At 33.8% G+C, this 21668-nt stretch overlaps 1 protein-coding gene across 9 annotated transcripts in view; it reads right to left on the bottom strand.

Moving 5' to 3' along the window:
- The window catches only part of LOC127874770 (deleted in malignant brain tumors 1 protein-like), a 327853-nt gene that overhangs the window by 278757 nt on the left and 27428 nt on the right, over positions 1-21668 (bottom strand). For 8 of the 9 annotated variants that reach the window (XM_052419375.1, XM_052419367.1, XM_052419366.1 and 5 more), the window contains 10 exons: positions 17324-17341; positions 12545-12689; positions 7503-7675; positions 6643-6799; positions 5327-5502; positions 4468-4624; positions 3600-3769; positions 2340-2496; positions 1268-1440; positions 77-265 (listed from right to left, as the gene is read on the bottom strand). In XM_052419375.1, coding sequence (XP_052275335.1) covers positions 77-265; positions 1268-1440; positions 2340-2496; positions 3600-3769; positions 4468-4624; positions 5327-5502; positions 6643-6799; positions 7503-7675; positions 12545-12689; positions 17324-17341 — 1515 coding nt within the window. The remainder of the gene's footprint in view (positions 1-76; positions 266-1267; positions 1441-2339; positions 2497-3599; positions 3770-4467; positions 4625-5326; positions 5503-6642; positions 6800-7502; positions 7676-12544; positions 12690-17323; positions 17342-21668) is intronic. The other variant, XM_052419368.1, reaches the window with a different exon arrangement.

Here is a 21668-nt window from a genome sequence, read left to right as displayed (position 1 = left end):
TAATGTTATTAGTATTGTTATTAGTAAATTCACTCATATTTATTCTATATGACGCGATAAAAAATATTGGCCTTACCTACGATTTCACAAGTCTGACCAGTTTGGTTCCACTTTCCATTGCTATCACATTCTACGGCGTAGCTTCCGTTAAGAACGTATCCTACTTGGCATGTAAGTGTTGCGATTAAGCCATTTGTTGTGTTTGCAATGTCGACGTTGCCATGGTGAAGTGCATGAAATGGTTCACATTCTGACGAAACAGAACCTACGAAAGGAGGTTCATTAATTGATATTAACTCGTTTCTTCATAGGCTAATCCAGGTCACATTATAAACGTGATTTTTTCTATATTCTGCAACATAAATCTAAACGTGTAGGCAGGATAACATCACGCATCGAAATGGTTGCGTAATATGATACATGTTTATACAAACTGGAAAAACAGACGACACTCGAGTTCGTTGTAATGCAACAGGTTCTTTCTTGTCGAATTCTAAAAACATTTTTATTGAAAATAGGAAACGCGCCACTGTATAGATACATGATTTTAAAACAGGGCTAAATGTGTGTTAAATTTTGTCAGAGATTTGCATGTGCAGTAAATTTAATTTCTGTAGTAGAAACAGTTCTATGTAGATGTTGCACATTTACCTTATCAAAAGTACACAAAAATGCATATTTATGCTAAATTGCTGGTAAGAGTTATAGAGCTGGGACTTATGCAATTACCCCGATCATATGAATGACGTTTAACTTATATACCTGTAGAAGAAACAGTGATATGTTGATGTTGTATGTTTACCTAAATCAATTTTGAAGTACAAAAAGGTTCATAAAGCTGTTTAATTGCAGGTCAGTTATGGAACTTGCATAACTTGACCTTGAACTGGAACTTCACACCATGACTCCAAAAACACCTGTGTGAAGTTTGAATTGAATACCCGATGAAGAAACAGTGCTATGGAAATATTACACTTTTACTGTAACCAATTTTCTTAGTACGAAACGGGGCTTTATTCTTCTTAATTGTATGTTTGAGTTCTCATACGGAACTAAATCAGTGACCCCACACAATCAACATGAACACATTAAATACGTTTCAATAGAAAACCTTTAGTAGAAACAATCATATGAAGATGGATCGTTTACCTTAACCTTAGCATTTTTCGGACGCCAACGCTGACACCGACATTTGGTTGAGTAGTATAGCTCGGACCATTCGGTGAATAGTGATCTAATGATTTAGTGAAAAATTCAAATGACATACTGTTCTGACAAATAACAGCTGCATCCCTAGAATGGTCACAGTTGCTGTGCCCCCATCCGCCGTTACGACACTGAGCGATGCTGCTTTCCGTGCCAATACATTCCACGTCGTCAAGGAGAATTTGACCGGTCCCTGGACCAAAACTCCCCAGACTGATCGGGGCCGCTCCAGAACTGGAACGCATATAAAGTTTTTTTTTTACTTTCCACCTCAAACAAAGTTAGTTTAACTATCCAGAATTCAGGAAAAAATACTTAAGTACCCATAACTGATAAACCAAGATGATTTTATATGGCAAGAGATAGTGAATTTTACCAAAACGTTTTTAAGAAATGACCAGATATCATGACTAGAAATACAATTGAAACTTGTGAACATATGTGTACACATTTTTACCAATTTTTTTCCGACATTTATTTGATAATGGATTTTATTGAAAAATACTGATATTAAAATCATTTCATAACTTTTAATATCTTTATTTCGAAGTTGTCTACACAACATCTTCAAAAACGAATTAGCAATAACCTTTCCTAAAAACACTATCTCCTGAAATCGTTATTAAACCCTTATTTTACTGATAAATTGCTACAAAGATGTATAAACAACAATAGTACACGTTTGATTGCGGATACTTGAGACCACAAGGAGGTCATTAAGGGATTCGCAATTGTTAGTTTAACCAGTTAGATCTTGCATAGCGAGTTTGAAAGTAAACTTAAACAACCATCTTAGTTTTTATACAAATGTTGGGAAAATTTGTCTCCAATCGGGAAAACGGGAAAAAAGACCAAAAGCGGGACTGCCCATCAAAAAATTGGACGTATGGCAAGTATGAACAAGATTCTCATGTTTAGAATGGCTGTCCCATGAATGATGAATGAATGCAACATACAAATAAATCACTAAAAAGTGTCCCTAAAGTCAATAAAAATCACAAGAATATCGATACTAGATTCTCAAGTTTACTATGGCTGTCCCATTAATGGTGTTTGAATGCAACATACAAATAAATCAGCTAAACGTGTCAATAAAAATCACAAGAATATTGCAACAAGATTCTCATGTTTACAATGGCTGTCCCAGCTGCCTGCAGACCACAGCGGCATCTGCTGCCGACCAGCGATCATCACACACAGTTCCCCACGTGTTGTTGTACAGGACCTCCACACGACCTTGGTTGCCTTGGTTACTGCCAGCCAAGCGCAGCTGAACATTTGGTAATGTACCTAGCAAATATCAACCAAACAGACAAGGTAGATCCAGTCTGTTTTAAATATCAAAGTAATTTCAAAATCCTACACTGTATGGGGAAGATGAAGTCAAGACAATCCAAATTAGAGAATAAAAAGCTGAATATTGACTTTGGACCTTCAAGTTTAACCTAGACCTTGAAGTTAGCCATGTGGTTCTTGGCATGAGACACACCATTTTATAAATTATTATAAACTCCTTCAGGACCCTTAAGTGTGACCCTGATCTTGACATAAGCCATTTCATACTTTCAAAGATCACACTTTCTCATAGAGCTGAACATTTGTGCAATCTTAAATGTTTTGAAAGCCTTCAATGGGAAAGTTGCAGTCAGCAAATACCCTATTTTTACAATTAAGCCGTGTACTTTGACCTTTAACCACAAAGTCTGACCTTGACTCAGAAAGTATCAACATGGTTGTTGTGCATGACACATCATCTCATAGGAAAAACCGAATGCTGAATTGTATTAGTAATTTATAATGAATATAAGGCTCAGACATTATTCCGAGAGAAGGTATCATTTCAGTGACTTGCACTAATTGTTGCAGATTTGTTCCGGTCCCTCAAACAATGATAACATGTGTTAAAAAGCAACTTTTGAGTCAGAAGTCTTATAACATACACAAGACAAAATCAACGAATTGAAGATCAAACAAAAATGCCAGATTATATAAATGTTATGTCATCAAAATTAATGTAAAGTATATGCCGCAAGTAGTCTAGCTCATACGGTACAAGATCAGGATAACAGCGCGTGGCATAATAAGACTTTTTTTCCACCAACATGCATTTTGTTGATTGATCAAGTCTGTATTTGTCTTAGATGTAAAATAGATTAAACCCTTTCCCACTCAGATGCAAAGTGAAAATGGTTATATGAAAAACCAGCATTAAACCAGAACAGCCTGCAGGCTGTTCCGGTATTATGCTGTTCGCTGCTCATCAGTATCTAAGAGTTTGAGTTAAAGCCTCTATAACTTTAATTGATTAAGAAAGGTATTTAGTTTAATTAGATTTTCTTAGGAACTACAAATGGGTCAAGAGTATCTGAGCGGTAAAGGTTTAAAGCACACACTTGTGTTGCACTGGACGGCTACATCTTGGCCATGTCCACAGTTGCTCACACCCCATGGATTGTGAACACACTGCTGTAGAGAGGTCTCTGTGCCATTGCAGTTCACGTCGTCCATCCAGATTGGACCTTTTGCACCTCCAAAGCTAGTGCCTCGAATGACGTTTCCACCACTTATAAAGATAGGTGGAAATTGAGAAAATGGATGATATGCTATTTTTTTCTTTCCCGCTAAGACGTAAAGAGAAAATGGCTATAGCGCACCCAGCATAAAACTAGAACAGAATTCAAGTAACATGCAGGCAGTTCAGGTTTCATGTTGTTTGTTGCTCATCAGTATCTTAGATTTGGATTTAAGACCTTAAAACTTGAAGCTTTAATAAAGGTCTTATAATTAAGTGTACTCTGCTATTGAGGTTGAGATCTTTTTCTACATACATAAATAGAATAACAAAGAGATTTTATGATTTTTTTTCGAGACGATTTTTTTAAACAATTCAGTCCAAGTTCCCTGAATTGGTTAACACTTCGCCCATCAAATTATAATAAGTAAATTGCCGTTGCAGTGAATAACAGAGTATTCTTGTTTCCAAGGGATCATCATAGTTTCCTTAAGCGTTTCACGCCTCACAGTTTGAGAATTATCATTTATTTTTAATAACGCTAAATATTCACATATCGTGCAATTTAATCTGATTTAACAAACGTCTGAGGAAATTGACATCTTCATTTTTATACCAGACATTGTTTACGAATAAAACTTAAAACTGAAGATTTAATTGCAGAAACATCTTAATCTATGTAAACCAAGTCTACATTGAATATTTGATTAATCAAAATTAATGAATCTTCTTTAATCTAATTCACAGACTTGGGAAATCCGGCCATTCGACAGGTAACTGTGGCTTCTTGGTCGGTAAAGTTGTCATCACAAACGGTGCCCCATATGTTATAGACAAGGACCTCCACACGGCCTTGGAATCTGTTTGTCCCTCCAACCAAGCGCAGAGTTACATTCACCTGAGTGTCTTTAAATAATTCAAACATTTTCAGTGCCATCTTAATTCGGAAACGTATCTAGTGATACTATGAAGAATATTACAATTTGATACCAAACCGTGGCACTAAAACCAACAATTGTTTACAACACTTCATATGCATCATTGTATAAAAGAATATTGAAGTATGAACACAAAAACAATTTCCTATTTGTCGACAAGAGGAAGTTGCTGCTGCTCATCCAATAAAACAAAACAAAAAAAACCCCTTATGATTCCATAAAATGTTCAATAATATGACAAACATAATTTTTATTTCAGTTAAAAATGTTAGTGCATGCATCACTTTAGTGTTAACACTTGTTTTGTTTTTATCTGCCTCAGTGTTTAGAATATATTGCCCATTTTAAACACTGATGATCGCGTTTTTTTTTTAATTTGAAACAGAAACCCTGTTCACAGGAGAACTAGTTTGACAGTTTCGAAAATGAAAACTTATCTAACAGGAATCATTATAAATAACAATGACATTAAGAAATAAATTCTTTTTTTTAACTAATGAACTGACAATTTTTAATGACAACCAGATCTTTTTCAGATGTTTTTATAAATTTGCTACTCAATTTGCCACATGTATGTTGATTAAAATTCAGGATATTCAAATCATGAAAAAAAATCGCACAGAAGTCAGCAAATTTGCCAGAGTTCACATTTATACAGCCGCCTACTTACTCTGAGGTAAGCACATGACACTTGCATCTTCCGCATGACCGCAGTTGCTCACTCCCCATGGTTTGTGCTGACACGCCCCTAGCCCTGCCTCTCTCCCAGTGCACACAACATCGTCCAACCAGATCGGTCCGGTACCATTTCCATAGACTGCAAGTGCAAGTGGAACAGCGATTGATCTGAAATGAACATTAAACGGTAATTACCATAGAATACTAAGATTTTCTTTTTGTTCAAGGCTATATCTATCAAATGTGCCATTATTCACTACAGTGAAATATTTTAAATTTTGTTGCTTTACACTGACCTTGTAGAGTTTGAAACAGCATGGTTTGAGATGAATATAATATGAGCACATTATCAGTGCCTTTTTTGGTAAACGTTTGGGACGAGCTTCATCCCCATTCAAAACCTTTACAGATTTGTTTCTATCCCAAATGTCTGCCTAAAATTCCAATTTTAAAGTTCCCCAAACAAATCCTTTTTAATAAATGCCAACATACAGTTCATCTCATTATCCAGTATTTTTTCCACTTTTTTTGCTGGAAAAATTGCGTTGTTTTGACTAAAATTGGGAAATTATTGTTATTGATTTTTTGCTAACAAATACTCTAAAATTGAGAATACAAGTGATAACAATATAATATTTACTGAGGTGAAACTTATAAAGCTGGATTTGAGATTAATTAAAAGTTTAGACTTAAAAAAAATAATCTTTTGGAAACCTTCAATTGGGAATTTTTAGGTCTTATTTGGGAAATATATACTTTTTCCTCTAGGGAATGGGTCTCCCTTACGGACCCGAATTTGAACGAAACAAAACCGCTGTTAACTTCTAGAACTTGTAAGCAATTTTAGTCAAAACAACATGATTTTTTGCAATCTAATTGGCCCATCCCCGTCTCCAAAATGGTGGAAAACAATGCATATATCTCTTTGTATAGGACCAGTAAGAAGCCATGTAACATTTATCCTAACAAGTACCATTTTCTCCACAAAATTTATTTAACATCGGGATTAAACTTAGTCACACTGTAGAAAATAGTGTCATCTTTTTTCAGTGCCATGACATCTTTTACTTTCAAAGACTTGAGACTCTACTCACTGGATATGAACTATAACTTACTTAATATCGAAAAAAACAAGGTCTGGTTGTGAAATAGCTTTGAAAATAAAAAATGAAGATTTTGTACAATGCACGGCAAACAACCATTATTGGTGAAGTAATTCTTTGATTGAAAAATGGACCACTTGTCACTTTAATAGAAAATTGGCGTGGAGGGCAAAAAGGAAAAATCAATTCCCACAATTCCTCTTACTTCACATTCCCAAGACTGTTACAAACTATCCGTGCCGCTGGTTCATTCCAGCCATCATCACAGATTGTCCCCCAGGTGTTGTTGTAGAACACCTCGACACGCCCCACATTACCAGTTGGGCCATCTGCCAGTCTCAACGTTACCTGGGCATCCAAGTCTGGAAAAGTAACAGAATGTCTGTTCAGTCGTTTTTAGGGGCGTTTTATATCCATTTTTTTGCCAATTTTTTTACCATTGCATATAGGGAAGGCTTCATTATAGTCAATGTCATTGAACAAAATTGTTCTAATTATGACATATCTGGAGATAATATGAATCGCTTGCAAAGCAAATATATCTGCTTAACCAAATAGAGTCACATTAAACCATGATCATATATGGTATGTACAGGCTTTGGTTGAGTAAAAAAACAATTTTGCAATGCTGCAAACCTGTGTCTCTGATGCTTAGAAAAAAATCAAACAATTAAGACACTCGTGTGTCAGTACAGTCAAGAGATTGTTACCTTTTAACCATGCTTGTCTGACATTAAAACAAGTAAACTTATTACATGTAATAGATCATTTTAGAGTTCACTAATGTAACATACTTTTTGTACGTAACAATCTTCAGGATCCTTACAGCTTAAAAAGTGATAAAAACATCATATTTTGACTGAAAAACCATAATAATAATTTAAAAAAATATATATAATAAAACCTCCCCAAGAGCACTATATGCTCTAATCATTGGTTAACTTTACATGAATTTTGATTGTTCAATCCTTTGACAAATAACTTAGTTTAATTTTAGTCTTTTTTATTATTTTTGTGCTGGTTACAGAAAACAATACTATAAAGAATATACTGCAGTATGCTCACTAGGACTACAATCCACTCCAACATCTTCGTTATGTTGACAGTTGGTTACGTTCCAGTTATTGTGTCGGCAGTTATAAAAACTTGACTCCGTACCATTGCACGTCACGTCATCCAACCATATCGGGTCCACACCCTGTCCATAGGTGGCGGCATAACGGGCTGCAAACACGTACCTGCCAATAATAATTACATAGCGCATTTGTTTATTTGACATTTTTTTAAATTGGTCCGGGCCCTTTAGCTTTGACAAAAATAATATTCATTTTTACTCCAAATAAGATGTTTTTGTTTTGATTACAAATATTATAAAATTGTGCATAAATGTGCGTTTGTTTTTAAATTATATTTACTAAGGTTCAACTTATGGAGCTGGAGTGAGAGATGAATTGATTTTTTAAATTATTGAACAAAGGCCAAAGGTACTAGGTTGCTCACCTGAGACCTAAAATGGCTAGGTTTTGTAATGTTCTTGTACGAAATATGGGTTCTGATCTAGCTTTTTACCAATAATCTTTTTTAACTAAACTTATGTCATTAAAATACTGGATCAGATCAATTGATATGCTGATTTGGCAAACATTGTGACTTTTAAGAGTGCTCCAACGATTTCGTTAAAGGCATGTAAGGAAATTGCCATGTGTTTCATAGGACCAAAACCCAATGTCGAATTTTACCAAAATATCAATAATAAAAACGTTCTGAGCAACTATCATGAAAACTGCAAAAAAGTGCTAGAGGTTTTATAAGATTTTTATTAAAGTCCTATGAGTTAAATTGCCCAGCTTCCTCCAGGCCAATTTCGGCCACGTTTTTAATTGGACCTTTAACATATATACTGCAATATCATTATTATTATTGGGATATTAATCGTTGTTGATTTCATCATGGGTAGACCAATCAATTTTAGATCCAAAATGTTCAATGTTCAATGCCATATTAGCTTAGGCAATGACATTCTTATCCCTTTAATCCTGAAAACACTTCTTGACTTATATTTGCAATCAAATTTACTACTAAGAGTGCATTACTGTGTATTTAGAGACACTTGACATTGCCGGTAGAAAGGTAATGGAGTAAAGCTGTATCAATGCCGTTAATTTCATTTTGGTAGATAAGTAAGGAGTAGGGCTAATTGTCAACACCCTCCATTCCCAGTTTGTGTATCGTGTTTAAAGGGATGCTGTATTTTCATCAGCTAAACAAGGGCTGTGTTTGTGAAACACAATGACACCTACTGCGCTTTGAAGCCGCATGGCAGTTTTTTTTTAGAAACAATGCTATATTTTGAATGTAAAGGTCATAGTTACCTTGACCTTTGACCTAGTGACCTCAAACTACGTTTGATTGTAGATATAAATGAGATGCATGCACATGTGAAGTTTATAGAACATAGACCCAAGAGTTTTCATTTTAAGAGCAAGGTTAAAGTTTTTGGACAAACACACACATACAATGACTGACAGACAGACAAACAGGCCAAAAACAATATACCCCCTGATCATTCGATCTGGGGGCATAAAAACTGATCCAAATAATAAACGACTATGTGTGAATAACAACGAATGGACACCTTTTTATGTAAAAACATTTTGTATCATGGTGTTTTGTCATAACAAGGACTAGTTAATTGGCATAAGCTTGACAAATTACACTTCCTATAATGACTACTACAATGGATACACTGCTGACATATCTTACATTTTTTTTTTAAATCAGAAATCCATAAAAATTGTATTTTGTTGAAAAAAAAAAAAAGAAAATGTTTTGCCAAAGAATATAAATAGTTTTGTAGTAAACAAATCATGCAGATACCAGCTTTCCACATATGACATATTTACTGTATAATTACTGGCTCTTTTTGATGATTTGAATAAACGTTTTACTTGAAAATTAATGTAGACAATAACCAAGAGGTAGTGCTCTTAAATGTTTATACCATCCTTGAAAATACTGGCCTTTTGTTAAGGAATATGAACTTAAGGTAGCGCACCTCTAATGATTTCCCGCGATTTATTTTATGATCATTGCCGATCTTCAATGATCGCTTATTTCCGAGAGATGCATTTTATTTTTTTCAAACTTCGAATTTTGATATATGTTTAACTTATTCATTTAGAATACATTATTTTCACTATAAATATTGACGTTGATCCAATTGTCATCTGAAAAATACGATTTCGCGATTTCTTCAAAGATCGAGCGAGCCTTTTTACCTGTTTACTTATGGATATCTACTTTAAGGATGCTTAGATGTGAAGTTGGCGTGGCCGAGTGGTTAAGGCGATGGGCTAGAAATCTTTTGGGATCTTCCCACGCAGGTTCGATTCCTACCGACATTGCATACTTTTTGCGACGCGTTTTATTTCTTTTCTAACGTAATTTGATTTAATATAGCACATAAGCTATGTTTATTGTTAAATATGTTGAAAATTGTATGCACATCATTCAATTTTAAAATTAAAACTACGTTATTGCTAAATTGATTAATTAACTGCTGAAAATACGAAAGATGCATGTTGCATTTTTATTTTTATTTCAAAAAGTAAACGGTAAATCTGTCTATTTTTTGGTATTTTTGCTGTATATAGTGTTTCTATGAAAACTAAGTTTAAAATATAACTTAAATGATACTATTTTGAATTTTATGACACTTTGTTTCTAACCGACCCAATTTTTACTTGGCTGAAATCACTTACATTTCATGGCGCTAGTCCATAGATTTAAATTTGTAAAAAATAAATGTCTGTAAAATAATACTTATTTCATCTTGTTTAAACTTTAAACACCTTTACTGCATCTGTACACACCAAATGCATGCCCATATTTGGAAATTTGAATGAATTATGGAATTTTTATATACCCCAGGGGTGAAAATAAACTGGACAAAAGCCGAGCGTGAGGGTGGTTTTGAAAAAATCGGTATATTTTTTTAAAAAGCATGGAAAGCCTACCTACAAATTTGCATGTAGTTCAGTGAAATGATGCTGATTAGGAAAATAATTAATTAAATTATATTTGGATATGTGCCCATTAGAGGTGCGCTACCTTAATTTACAACCAATAATAAAATATGAAACAAGAGGGCCATAATGGCCTTTAAGCGCTTACTCCAGTTCAAGGTACATTAACCCATTCATGCCTAGCGTCCTGAATAAAAGGACATTGCAAACAGCGTAGTTCCAGATGAGACGCCGCATAATGCGGCGTCTCATCTGGGTCTGCGCTGTTTGCTTAAAGGAATTTCTGTAAGAAATATTCTAAATATAGAAAAAAGTATACCAGACACCCCTAATTTTGGAAATGAATTGATCCAATATAGAAGGATGGGAGAGTCCACTAGGCATAATGGGTTAATTGGCGAATACTTGACCTGGTGACTTAAATTTTGACCGCAGATTGAAATGGCCTGAATTTTAAAAAGATAACACTCTGCGCAAGTTTGATCAAGATTATGCGCTAAATGTGGACTTCATTAAGTGGTAACAAGTTTTTACTTTCACATAAGGACGAGTCGACGAGTGATGTCCTTCACACCTGCAAAGTTTAGACTGGTTGGCAAAAAAGTGATGGTATTCATATAAGCACGTAAATAAAGTGTTAACAAAATCACAGCTTTTATTCACAACAATTTAACATATAAAATATGTTGCTCTTATTAACGTCTTAGTAAGACATATGAAAAAAAACTGATAATGAACTAAGTTTATAATTCAATGATTGTGCTCGGTATTAACTGTAGGTAGTTGCTTGTTGAAACATATTCCCAACCATTTTTTGTACTTAAAAGTTTTTCATGTATTGGAAATGTAAACTTAAACTAAAACAAATAAGTATAAAAACAAAAAACAGTCGAACCTGTATGTCTGGTAAAAAACTAACATGGTTACATATTATCTCAATATTCTTGACAAATGTTATTGTCTAAATTTAATGGATAACTCTTAAAGTTTGAACATTTATGACCCAGTGTTTATTTACCATTTCTTGAGTAAAAACGGATTTATTGTTATGAACAAATACCGTAAAAGCAGTAACTAATAGCATTGTGTCGTAAACACAGTTGGCAGAAGAACATGTGTTTATTTAACCAAATAAATGGAACTTCCATGTGTTATCTTTGCAAGTATGGAGTAATATAACCTTAATTTGAATATTTACCGATTCATTGTAAAAATCGCAAGTCATTTGTTCAAAATAGATTATCATAAACTATAAATGGCATAGATTTTAGCCAGTTTAATAATAGTCTTTTATGCCAATATATATACAATATTGTACACAATGCCAGCGATTTGTTTTGCCCTATTGGGAAAATTACTGATACCATCCCCATTGGAAAAAATTAGCGCGAAGAAATACTGAAATTGGAAACATTTGTGTCGCGAAGTCTTCAAATTGGGAAATCGGTGTTTTTTATTTGTTGCTAACAAAAACTTTAAAATTGATAGCTAAGTGTTGTCAAGTTGTCGATATTATATTTACTTATTTTCAAGCCATAGAGCAAATAGGGAAATTAACTAAAAGTTCCATTTTATAAAAAAAAAACTTTAATTTTTTTTTTTGGGGGGGGGGGGAACCTTCAACTGGGATTTTTAAGGGCAGCAATTGTGAAATTTGAAGTTTTTTCCCTATCAGGAAAGTGCCGTTTTTCGGTACTTTATAAAGAAGGAAAACAATAACTGAATTCTCATATTTAAATATAAATTAAGAATGTACGAAAATTAAGGCAAGGTACGTTACCAAATCATTAAAACAAGCAATTATACACAAAACATGTTTAGTGTTAATATTTACAAAATAAGACAATAAATGAGATTAAATATTTGATATTTATACATCAGAGTTTGCATCATATGTTTATATGTATTATTATAGATGTGTTTTATTTCGTTAAAATAGCAGATATGTCAATTCTAAGTGTTGTGACCATCTCAACTCTGATGCCAGTTATTCACTTTTAAATTTTTGCAAAAATGAAATAACAGCATATTGTGCTCAGGTGATCAAAACAAATATATAAACTCCATAATAATGGCACAAACCCAGTGTATCCCAGCATGCGACAAACCACTAGTGCTGCATTACTGTCAAAGTTATCACCACAGACAGTACCCCAAATGTTGTGATAATAAACCTCAAGACGTCCCTGACTTGGTCTAGCACCATTTACAAGCCGAATAGGAAAGACTGAAACAAAAGAAAAAGTATAAGCATATGATGATTTTTTTTTAGGCAAATTTATTTTAACTCTTGGTCTGTTTTTCACTCAAAATATTTAAACATGGTCATTATTCTACCAAATGCAGGTTAAAAATCAACATGAAACTAACTTGCATTTTTGTGTTATTTGTAAGTTGTTTTCTTCTAAACTAAGGATTAAGCATGTTGCTATTGAAAATCCTAATACATTGTAAACTGCTTTGCTAATGGAAATAGGCATTAATTGTTAAGACGAAGTGTAAACTCTAGCCCATAGAAAAATGCTCTGCGTTGTATTATTTAGATAAAAGATACACAGTTTAAAGTTTGTATTCATAAACATTGGCACTTTCACTACATGGGAGAAGGTCTCCATAAACGGCCATTTTCAGGGGCGGTTACAGGATTTCTGTTTAGGGGGGGGGGGGGGCGGGATATTTAAAAAATTGCTGGTGGTCCAGGGGGCCGCTAGTCCTGCTAGGGGGTCCAGGGGGCGAAGCTCCCCGGAAGCTCCACGATTTTAGTGATTTTGAAGGCTTTGACAACCACTTCTAGAAAATGCAGCGAAAAGAGAATCAATGTGCAAAAAGAGGCATACATCAGAATCGCAAAGTTCGACTTGACAAACCGTTGACAGAGAGTGTTAAGTTTAAACATTTAGCAATTGTCTGTGATAAGTGGGAAATGGCTTTGTTCCGATTGTGTTTTAGTTTCTCTTACTTGTCATCATTTCAAACAATCTCGTTCGACAAACTCGAGACATTACAAATCAATAAAGTCTGATACGTCATGCATTCTTTTTCAGTCAGCCATTATAGCTAAAAGTATGGTATTTTTATTTTTATTTGAATTTTCATATATTACTCACTATTTTGAAAAGCAAGACTGTCTTTTTTGAGTTAAAAAAAATGAAATGGATTGTTTTTCGTGTAGTTACTGTTAACATGTAAGAATGTTAAATAACGTGACAGATTCATTGCAATATAATGTTCGACATGTTAGTCCCACATTAAGGGTATCTATGGTATGTATATTCGGACGATAAACGATGATACATATGCGCTTACTTTCATTACGAAATAATGATAGGTTCATAGCACTTTTAAGAGCAAACATACCGCACATATACACACGAGCAACACGACCACTGATAAAGAGAGATACGGTTAACGTACCCGTCTCATATGGTTAACATATCAGATAGCAATCTTCAATTGAAATGAATTTTAAATATATATATATGAAATTTTCTCTAATTATTTTTTAAATTGAGGTATATAATATTGTACAATAATACGTGTTTATCTATATCCATTTGAAAAAAATAGAAGTAGAAATGATCTGAACGGTTGTGCATGTTTAATTCATCCTAGGGGTAACGGTCAAAAGGCATTATTTCTCCATCCTTGGCGCAACATAAACATACGAAGATACATTTTCCCTTATAATAATCATTTATATTAAAAGAATAAGTTTAAAATTAGAATCGATAATATATTGTTTTATGTCAGATGGTAAAAAAAGATACTTTTCACTATAAATTTATAATTTTATAGTAAACATCAAAAACATGTTATCGCATTGCTATCCCGTCGCTCGCTGACTAAATGTTGTTTTACTAGGCTAGAAGATTTCGCAAATTTTGTATTATCAAGAATCGAATGTCTGATGTAAAATGTGTATTAATATTATGTTCTTTGGTGAATGTTACATATGTATTACGGCCCATCTTCTTTAAAGCTTATGTAATTGTTGCTCAAATAGTACTATTTTGCACGAATGAAACTGTCAGAAATGCGTTCGTAAATTATTATATAACAGAAAATTACAAGTGACCGTTCGTTTATTTAAGGTCATCGCTCACGAATAAGGAGTTCTTACTTACGATCCCCTGTACAGACGATATATTTTAGTGTTTTGTTTCAGCTATAAATAAATACCGATGCTAAACGATATAATAACAACAAAAACATTAACCAACTCGCTTTACGTTTTTAATCACAATATCATCATGCGCGCAGTGATGTACAATTCATAACGATGTTAATAATGTTTGCGGTTTGCTCATGCATATATGAAACATGACATTATAGTATCTTTTGTTCACAACTAGATTTTTTTTCAAATATCTAGGTGTCAAAAAGAAAGTAAAATTATGTTTTAAATATGTATTGCTCTTTTGTAAAAAGTATTTTTTGTTATTTACTTATCATAAACATTTTTAAACGGACTTATAATCAGATTAGGGCATTTTAGTGTGTCAGCAAATGCCTTATTTTGCTATTCGAAAACATCGGAACTGTAGAGCAACATTAAATTAACCAAATTATAATTTAAGAACGAAAATAAAGAGAACATTAAGCACGGTCGGTACTCGAACCAGGATTATCCGTTTAAAATGTTACCGTCTTAACCACTCGGCCATCCAGACATCCTTTGATACTTAAAAAAATATCCTCATGGGGCGCTTAATATAAAACAGATGCATCAATACATGGGCAAAATATTAGAATAAGTTATATTTTAACCCAAAACATTAGTGTGTTGTAATTTTTTCGCCAATTACTTAAACAATAATGACAACCGCAGAAGCAATGAGGCGATGTGAGTGATGATGACGACAATTATGAGGACGATGAAAAGGTTGATGATGATGTTGTTGTTACTGATGTTGACGATAACGTTTGTAGTGTTGTTGGTATAGAATAACTCCGGATGTTAACATATAACACAAACTTCTTACTTACCTGTCGATGTCGATATTGTAGTGAGGCTTTCAAGAAAACACAAACAGACGCCTAAAGATAGACGAAATTCTGTAAAAGTCCACATTATGCACGAGCGATTTGGGTCAACACCCCCGCCAGTTCAGATCTATAATGTTGCCCGGAAATACACTCCTTTAAACAATATTAATTTGATCTAAATGCTTGCAAAATTACAAAGGTAAACAGAGTGTTTTAACATATAAATTATCTCGTTTTGTCTTCTCTGCGAACACGCGATCTCCGTTCTATTTGTTGTTATTAATTTCGACTTTACATAATGAATTTCATTACACAAAAACTGACTGAACGAGTTCAAACCCCGTGACCACCCAGTGCAGTAGATATTGCCAGTCGTTAGTGACAGGTACTTGTTATCTCGTGTTCATGGGTGTTCATGGGTATTAGGTCCGAACTATATCACTTTCCAAACTTGAATATCTCAGTTAAAAGTAAAGATATTGATTTAAAATTTTACATGCGATCATTTGACTACATTCTATGCAAGCTCACAATAAAATCACTTTGCATTTTGCAGGCTACCTTCCCCACTTGCTAAATCGTCCGATCGTCGCGGATGAACTATTTTATCGTTAGCTTGCACATAATGTAGTCAAATGATCAAAGGTGCAATTTTAAATAAAAATACTGAAATATGTAACTTTTAAAAGTGTTGCGTTAGAAAAGTCACCAAGTGTAGTAAAACGCGATATATATGTTATTCCAATTTAATTTCAATTTTATCATTCTAGTTGAGTTTTTACATAAGAAAAACATAACATTAATTAAAGAAAAACAATATGGCTCGTATGAATACTCAGAAGCGCAACGGCTCAATCGGCATGTTGTAAGCCGGTCAGTTATTAAGAAGTGTAAGTTTATGCGTTTAACTTTTCACATTGTTATTATTTTACATTGTACGAGTTTGCGAATTTGACTTTTGAAGTGACGTTTTTAAATTGTAAAGTTTGATATCTTGTTGTTTTTCAATTTCAATGAAATTTTGGGGAATTATTAGATATGAGTTGAATTATTCTTGGTCCAAATTTTGAAACAATCCGTTCAAAAATAAGGGAGCGATATTGATATGAATGAGTTATGCGTTAGAAAAGTCTCAAAGTGTATGAAGCGCACCCAAAAGTTTATCGAAAGTTCGTTAGTGGTTTTCACGTTGGTCGAAGGAGCAATCAGTGCTGGGCTGGGCTAAGCAATTATCTTGCCATTGACCAAATATTGATGAGGTCCCTTAAGAGCAAAGGTTGTCTCACTCGCGGCAGTGGGTACACCTAGGCAAAACCTTTGGGCCCTATCTGCACCTGTAACATCCGTGTACAACAGTGTGATGCAGGATTTCAAAGACCTGACCTTTACTTCAAATCCACAATACAAATACTCAACTGAGATGCACATCAAAAGAGATGCTTCTGATCTCGAGAAAAGATTACAACCTGCTCACCCTACACAGCTGATCCTACTCTGAAAAACATTGTCAATTGGATAGTGGCTGACTCAGATGTGAATGTTCGTGCATTTCATGTGACTGGGAACAATATTATAAGAGTTATCATAGGAAATTCGACCTTTGTTCTTTTAATACAAGAAAAATGACAGATACCAAAATCTTTTGAATAGTTGAGCTGTTAAGATTGCTAAAGACCGTGCTATTGATCCTGCCCTTTTGTTCAGCGTACTGTCAAAATCTGGAGGGCTTTTTCATGACAAGTGAACATGTGACTTTCAGTTTTGATTGTATGTGCATGATCAAACGGAAAATATACTAATATAAAGCTTTGACAATAACAACGCAGTTTTGACTTTTAAGAACAGTTTTCATTAACATCAAAATAAGTTACTTACCGGAGGGACCTTGATCACCTGAAAAGAAAACAAATTACAACGTCACAATACAATATTTTTTGAACGTATAGTACAGTATTTTAAATATTTTATCCTGTTCTTGATTTCAAATCTTGACTACTGTGAAACCATTATTATTCGTCCGACATTAATTTTCGCCTTTTTCGTCCATCGACCGATGGACGAATTCAAGAGCCTAACGAACAATCATGTCCCATATTTGAAACAAATAAGACTGAATTACCGTAGGCATGAGGCATTTAAATCCAGCGTAATCCACGCATATACACAGGGCTCGAAATTAACACTCGCACACTCGCAAAATGCGAGAGAAAAAAGATTGCAAGGTAAGTTATAAGCCACTAGTATTTTTTGCAAATAAAGAAATAGTGAAAAAAAAAACGAGTTATATTGCTTAATGCGTTCGACGGCGTGAACGCTAAACCGTAGGTCAATTTTTTGAACGTCCGAATACCCATATGCGAAAGCGCGCACCTTGTTTGTTGACTGGTTTACTTATAATACAGATACACAGATGGTATTGATACAAAGAACATGAAACAGTCGACTATTCACACTCAAGTTAAATCCGGTTTTGACACAAAGGGGTGTTCATTATACAGTGTACTGACAACTGGCATTTCCTGTAAAACGCGAATGCAATAAGGCTGTATCGAATGCGTCGACTTCGTTTAGGTATAATAGTGTTGATTAGCGCTAATTGTTAACAACTTTATTACCCATTGTGTGTATTGTGTTTTTCAGGGGTGTTGCAGATTATACAGCTTACACGCGGCGAATCCGGATTAAAGACAATACTATTAAACGCAATTAAAATATGACGATGTGGGATCAACACCTGACTGAAATATATTCTGTGCTTTGTTACAAATTAATAAAGAACATTTTAATTTGTGTTTGGTTGTTTGGTTTTAACTGCATCTACTATTTTTGTACGTATACATAAAAACCCGTACCTTTGTTTTTTTATAACAAAAACATTTTTTTATGATTTAATACTGTTGTTTATCAATAAATGCAGCGTTCCATTCAGATAAAAAATACTTAACAAACTAGATCCTCATTCGTATAATAGAACAAGTTTCGCACCTTCTCCGATTAGCGCCGCTAAAGGTAAGATTGTTATCAATTTGACCTTGATAGTAATGGAAAAAGACTAATTGGAAATTGGCTTCGTTGTTTAAAAACCTCGTTAACGATTATTCAGTCCCACTTATCCGCTAATCATAACAAAGAACGTGTCAATAACATAGAATAATAAGGGACAGTTACTTTCACCTAAAATAACAGACTTGTTGATTGGCATATACCAAACAAGGCCCACCTCTTGCAAGTGACTACCCAGTGTCACCTCTCTTTCCCCAGCGCGATATTTTCGCAACCGCGTATTACATGTATTACAAACAAATCGGACGTTTTTTGTGCTTTTTTTTTCAACACCAGAAATGGGCGAATTTAAGAGCGGACGAAATAGTCATTTTTATGAAAAGGGCGAAATTTTGTGCCAACGAAAATAAATGGTTTCACAGTATTTTGAGAAAAGGCATGATGATGTTTCGATAAAAACACAGAGCGTTGTATTTAAAGAACAATTACTATACTATACTATTACTATGTTCAATTTGGATACGTAAAGGCTTCATGGTAAATTATGCACGGAAACCACAACAATAATCTAATTCATCTTGATATACACATTGATTAATAATGTGTTCAATAATTATATTATAAGGCCAAAGCTCGTTTCCAGCCAGAAATGAAGCTGGTGATATACACATAAATATTTTCCATTAATTTCTTTTAGATCAATTATATATTTAGGAAACTTGTTAACTTGTATTGTTAGTTACACTGTAAGTAATTTACTAACGATGTAACGATAATATCTCACCCACTTCCATTCTGAATTAATGCAAACAAAACAGCAATAGACGATTTACTTTCAAAGATTTATTTAATTCTTTTTAAATCCATGCCCAAATTGTTTATTTACAGCGTGTTTAACCACGCATAGCCGATAGTCCCATACACATCCGCAATAGCATCCGCTACACACGTTGTTTACACGGTATCGAGAGTCACATCCCGAAAGGGAGGGTACTCGATAGTAATAGGCATTAGGGCAACACAACTATAACATATTCAATTCACTGAACATTTTTTCACAAATGGTAATTATTTTTTATAACTTCTATTTACGATTATACAAGTTTCTGCTTTATCTGTCATTCCTCTTTTGAGCAAAATGGACATATAAAAGTGCTCAAGAATTTCAAAGTCACAAACGTTCGCCATTTGTTCAAAAACATTTCGGCATATATGTAAGTATTTAAAGCTTTTATAAAATAAGCGTCAAATCGTGACGGAATGTAGCCACGGAACATCTGTATATCGTCATGTCATCAAATCTGAGATGTGCGCCCACAGTTCTTATGCTCAATTCTTTCATGCAACATTTTCTGAGAATCGGGAAACAGTAAAAGTATTTTCTTTAAAATAAATCAAATGCATGCAAGTGTTGTGTTTTCACTTGCGCAGTCGTCTGCCTCACTTTGCAATTTATGTGGAAATGGAAGAAAGAGGACCAAAACAAAAATGAATGGAATAGGGATACATTTTACGTTTACTTTCAAGTGAAGTAAGATTTTGATATGCAATTTTACTTGTTTTTCGATATTTTATTTTTAATTTAATTTATTTTAAGCGCAGTTGCGTTTAAATATAACGTGTTTGAGTTTGAACACTTTAGGATAGATTATTTAATTAAAATGTGATTAAAAATGTTGGAATACACTTGGAAACTTTTCTAACGCATCACTTTTCAAACTTGAATATCTCACTTATGAGTAAAGATATTGATTTAAAATTTTACATATGATCTTTTGACTACATTCTATGCAAGCTCACGATAAAACCATTCATCCCTGACGATTGGACGCTTTTAGCACGTGGGGTAGGTGTGGTTCCGTATTTTTGCACGTTTAAATTTTGAAACGCGATTTAATTCTAGTTTTAGTTCAATTTAATTATTTAAGGTGGGTTCTTACACAAGGAAAACATAAAATTAATTTACAAACCAATAAAGCTTGTATGAATATTCAGGAGCGCAATCGCGCACTTTGCATTTTACAGGCTACCTTTCCCACTTGTTAAAGGGTCCGATCGTCACGGATGAATGATTTTATCGTTAGCTTGCACATACATGTACTGTAGTTAAATGATCACATGTGCAATTTTAAATTAAAATATTTACTCATTACTGAAATATGTAAGTTTTAAAAGTGTTGCGTAAGAAAAATCACCAAGTGTAGTAAAAGGCGATATACATGTTATTCCAATTTAATTTCAATTTCATAATTCTAGGCAAGTTTTACACGAGAAAAACATAACATCAATTAAAGTAAAACAATATGGCTCGTATGAATATTCAGGAGCGAAACGGCTCAATCAGCATGTTGCACGTTGTACGAGTCTGCGAATTTGACTTTTGAAGTGACTTTTTTAATTTGTTACGTTTTATATTATGTTGTCTTTCAATTTCAATTAAATTTTCAGGAATTATCAGATATGTGTTGCATTATTCTTGGTCCAAATTTCAACACAATCTGTTCAGATATAAGGGAGCTATATTGACATGATTAAGTGATGCGTTAGAAAAGTCTCCAAGTGTATATCTATGCAACTCTCCGTTTTCCGTATCATCTAAACCACTTTCTCCTGATACAGTTCGTACAATATCGCATCTAGCTACGGTTTTGATATCTACAGTGTCGCAATACGTTACGGAAACAGTTTTTTAATTGAACATGTTATATGTATTCTACTTGTGTCACTAATAAATTTATTGTGTAATGGTAAATAAAACGGACGCTTGCAAATTTTGTCATTAAATATTTCAAACGGTACTAATATAACACACTGGTAGAGCTTTTAGTATTTATTGAAGATTTTTTTTAAACGGGCATTACTGTGTATACTTTGTCTACGTTTAAATGTCCCATCTATTTGCGCGAATATGTGACGTTTCGGAAAAATAATATAGCATATATGTTATGAGTTTACGTATTTTGGTTACCGTTTCTGTTGTAAAATACAAACTGTATAATGTTACAATAATTGCTAGAAAACTTTGTTATTAATTTAGTGAAGTCAGTCGTAATTGCCACAGGAACATAAATCTCCTTGTGAACTCATTTCACTGGGTTTACTCCCGATTGTTCCACATTTTGATTTTAAGGATTGAAAATCGATATCGGAAAATCCAGGTAAGTCGCTAAAATCAAACTACAGTTATGTTCAAATTGTGGTCCACTTTCTACACTGC

The sequence above is a fragment of the Dreissena polymorpha genome, chromosome 3 (assembly GCF_020536995.1).
Source record: "Dreissena polymorpha isolate Duluth1 chromosome 3, UMN_Dpol_1.0, whole genome shotgun sequence".
NCBI classification, from domain to species: Eukaryota; Metazoa; Mollusca; class Bivalvia; order Myida; family Dreissenidae; genus Dreissena; species Dreissena polymorpha.
This window is presented reverse-complemented; position numbering and strand designations above follow the sequence as displayed.